Genomic DNA, 3,033 nt, shown 5'->3' with positions numbered 1-3,033 from the left:
TATATTTTTCATTCTCATTCTTACAAAAATAAATACCAAACGGGACCTATATCTGATTTCTGGGACCTGAAATTATGGTGAAGAGATGATTGTAGTTGTCTTATTTTCTCATTTTTTGTGGATTAAGAGCTAATTATGCATATGGTAAATTCATTTCAAATTATGTTGGGATTCCACAGGGATGTGGAATTTTACATGATTACTAAGAGTTTTTCTGCATCATGGTGTCATTTATGTTATTGACGGGGTAACTTGGGAATCCTCAGTCGACTATTTTGTTAGTCCAGGTGTCTTGTCTTGAAAATTTGCTTCAACCGTATCAGGTCTTATATTGGACCCTAATGAATGCACACCTTTGCAGCTGTTATTCTTGTCCCAACGCGAGAATTGGCCCTCCAGACATCACAAGTTTGTAAAGAACTTGGGAAGCACTTAGAAATTCAAGTCATGGTTACTACTGGTGGAACTAGCTTAAAAGATGACATAATGCGTTTGTATCAACCAGTCCATTTACTTGTTGGAACTCCTGGAAGAATCCTTGATCTTGCAAAAAGGGGTATTTGCATTTTGAGAGATTGCTCCATACTTGTTATGGATGAGGTATGAAAATGTATCATTATATTCTTCTCATTTACCGTTGATAGGGCTAACCTTTTTGGTGCCTATCAATTGGAAATGAAATAAGATGGGTAAACATGCTGGTTTTCTTATAATTATGTTATTATATTCAGTCTTGTTTTTCATTTCTTCCTTCCTATACATCTTCTCTTTCCGGTTGGTTCTTTTCTCTGGTCATGGGGGGATGGAATTATTCCTTTTAAAAGCAGATGCTAGAATTTTGTTGAAATGCTTGTGATGTCTTGGTGCAGTTTTAACTTTTTAATGTCACAAACAAGTGCTAACAACAATAGATGGTGGTACTTATAATGTGGACACAGGTTGTCCAGAATATACGAGGAAAAAAGGATGTAAATTTCTATGAATTTTCCCTTCAAAGTGGGAGTGTTTTTCCTGACCTGTTGATACTGAAGTTGTCTTGCTATTAACTTAATTTTATGCCTATCAGGGCTGACATTTGATTTGCCATTTCACTACTCAAATAGAAAGCAAGTAAATTGTGTGCTTTTTGTGTAAAATGTCCTTCAGGCTGATAAGCTCTTGTCGCCAGAGTTTCAACCTTCTATCGAGCAGTTAATTCGCTTTTTGCCCACAAATCGTCAGATCTTAATGTTTTCTGCTACCTTTCCTGTCACCGTAAAAGATTTCAAAGATAGATATCTGCGGAAGCCGTATATCATCAACCTTATGGATGAGCTTACTCTCAAGGGTATAACACAGTATTATGCTTTTGTTGAAGAAAGACAGAAAGTGCACTGCCTGAACACACTCTTTTCAAAGGTTCAAACTTTTGATAAGCACTGTTATATTCAATTTTTTAATGTATAACACTGTTAATACATTACATCCTTTTATTTATATTTATATATTTTTTTAGTGTGGTTGAATTTTCTTTTGGGATTTATATACATGTTAATTATCTGCCTGCAGCTTCAAATAAATCAATCTATTATTTTCTGCAATTCTGTGAATCGAGTGGAGCTTCTTGCCAAGAAAATTACAGAGCTTGGGTATTCTTGCTTCTACATTCATGCTAAGATGCTTCAAGATCATCGCAACAGAGTGTTTCATGACTTCCGCAATGGTGCATGCAGGAATCTCGTATGTACTGGTATTGTCTCTGTGCTTCTTCTCGAGACTATCATGGTTTCATATCTTCAAAATTTTGTATAACTTCACTAATTGTTCATAGTAATAGGGATAATAGTTCATCTAAATGTGCAAAAGTTTGGACATGGACATGAAAGCCAGGAACTTATTGAAATAATATTGATCATAAATTCAATGCAATGTCTTAAATTTTCTCTCACAAGTTCTACGTATTCTAAGTCATGTTAGCTGAGATTGGGTTAGGAGCACATGTAAATGCCATTACGGTGGTGTAGATTGTGAATTATTAGTGCCATGTGAGTGAATAGACAGGTTCATTTTTCTCAGGGTTATCTCAATTCTGGTTCTTGAAATGGTGGTGTGACTTTTTCTCGTAACAAATATAAAAGAGAGAGGATGAAGGTCAAGGCTTTTGCCATTGCATTCTGGTTCTAGTCTTGTCTAATGCTGTCGCATTCATTATTGTTTTGTATTGCTATCTGCTCTCTCAGTATTTTAAATGTTGTTTTCCTTCCCTTCTACCGTCAAACCGCAGATCTATTTACAAGAGGGATAGATATTCAAGCAGTCAATGTTGTGATCAATTTTGATTTTCCTAAGAACTCAGAAACATATTTACACAGGGTAAGTTGATTGTATATTTGGCTAGTGTTATTGATATCTACTGTGCAATTTTCTTCTGGATGTTCATTTTATATGCAGGTTGGTCGATCTGGGAGGTTTGGACACCTTGGGTTAGCCGTGAACCTGATAACCTATGAGGATCGCTTTAATTTGTATGCACATCTTTCCTTTTGGATATAATAGTAAATAGTAAATTACTATAGTTTATTGAGGTAGTGCATTTCTAGGTATTTTATAACTTTCGTACTTCCATCTTTCAGGTATAGGATTGAACAAGAACTTGGGACAGAGATCAAGCAGATCCCTCCACATATAGACCAGGCTATATACTGCCGGTGATCTGTGTTGGTGACTTTGCTGCATGAAGTTGTATCACTAGTGAGTCATATCATATATGTGCATTCATGTATCGTGTGTGTTTATATTTTAAAATTTTCAGCAGTTCGGCTCTAGTGACCAGTTTGAGTTGAACTTATCCAAGTTGTTTCATTCAGGAAATCTAGATAAGCAGTGTAGTATCATATTTACAGTCTGTTGTATTCAACTTTGGTTTGTTTACTGTCACCTAACTGCAATATGACATCGTTGAGTAGTTCCATTTCTGAATAAATTGTTTGGACATTAATGTCTGGTAGTTTTACAAATTTCAGCATATGTACTTGAATTTAGTATTTTATTTCT

At 35.3% G+C, this 3,033-nt stretch overlaps 1 protein-coding gene across 1 annotated transcript; it reads left to right on the top strand.

The window, feature by feature from the left end:
- Positions 1-330: 330 nt before the first annotated feature.
- On the top strand, positions 331-2,981 carry LOC111384122 (DEAD-box ATP-dependent RNA helicase 8). Its single transcript, XM_023008359.1, has 6 exons — positions 331-600; positions 1,147-1,398; positions 1,549-1,729; positions 2,264-2,352; positions 2,431-2,504; positions 2,613-2,981. The coding sequence occupies exons 1-6, from the start codon at positions 346-348 to the stop codon at positions 2,689-2,691; spliced, it is 930 nt and encodes a 309-aa protein (XP_022864127.1). The 5' UTR covers positions 331-345; the 3' UTR covers positions 2,692-2,981.
- The last annotated feature ends 52 nt before the right edge of the window (positions 2,982-3,033 follow it).

The sequence above is a fragment of the Olea europaea genome, unplaced genomic scaffold, assembly GCF_002742605.1.
Source record: "Olea europaea var. sylvestris unplaced genomic scaffold, O_europaea_v1 scaffold2850, whole genome shotgun sequence".
NCBI classification, from domain to species: domain Eukaryota; kingdom Viridiplantae; phylum Streptophyta; class Magnoliopsida; order Lamiales; family Oleaceae; genus Olea; species Olea europaea.
Note: the sequence above shows the minus strand (reverse complement) of the source record. Positions and strands in the feature narration are given on the sequence as shown.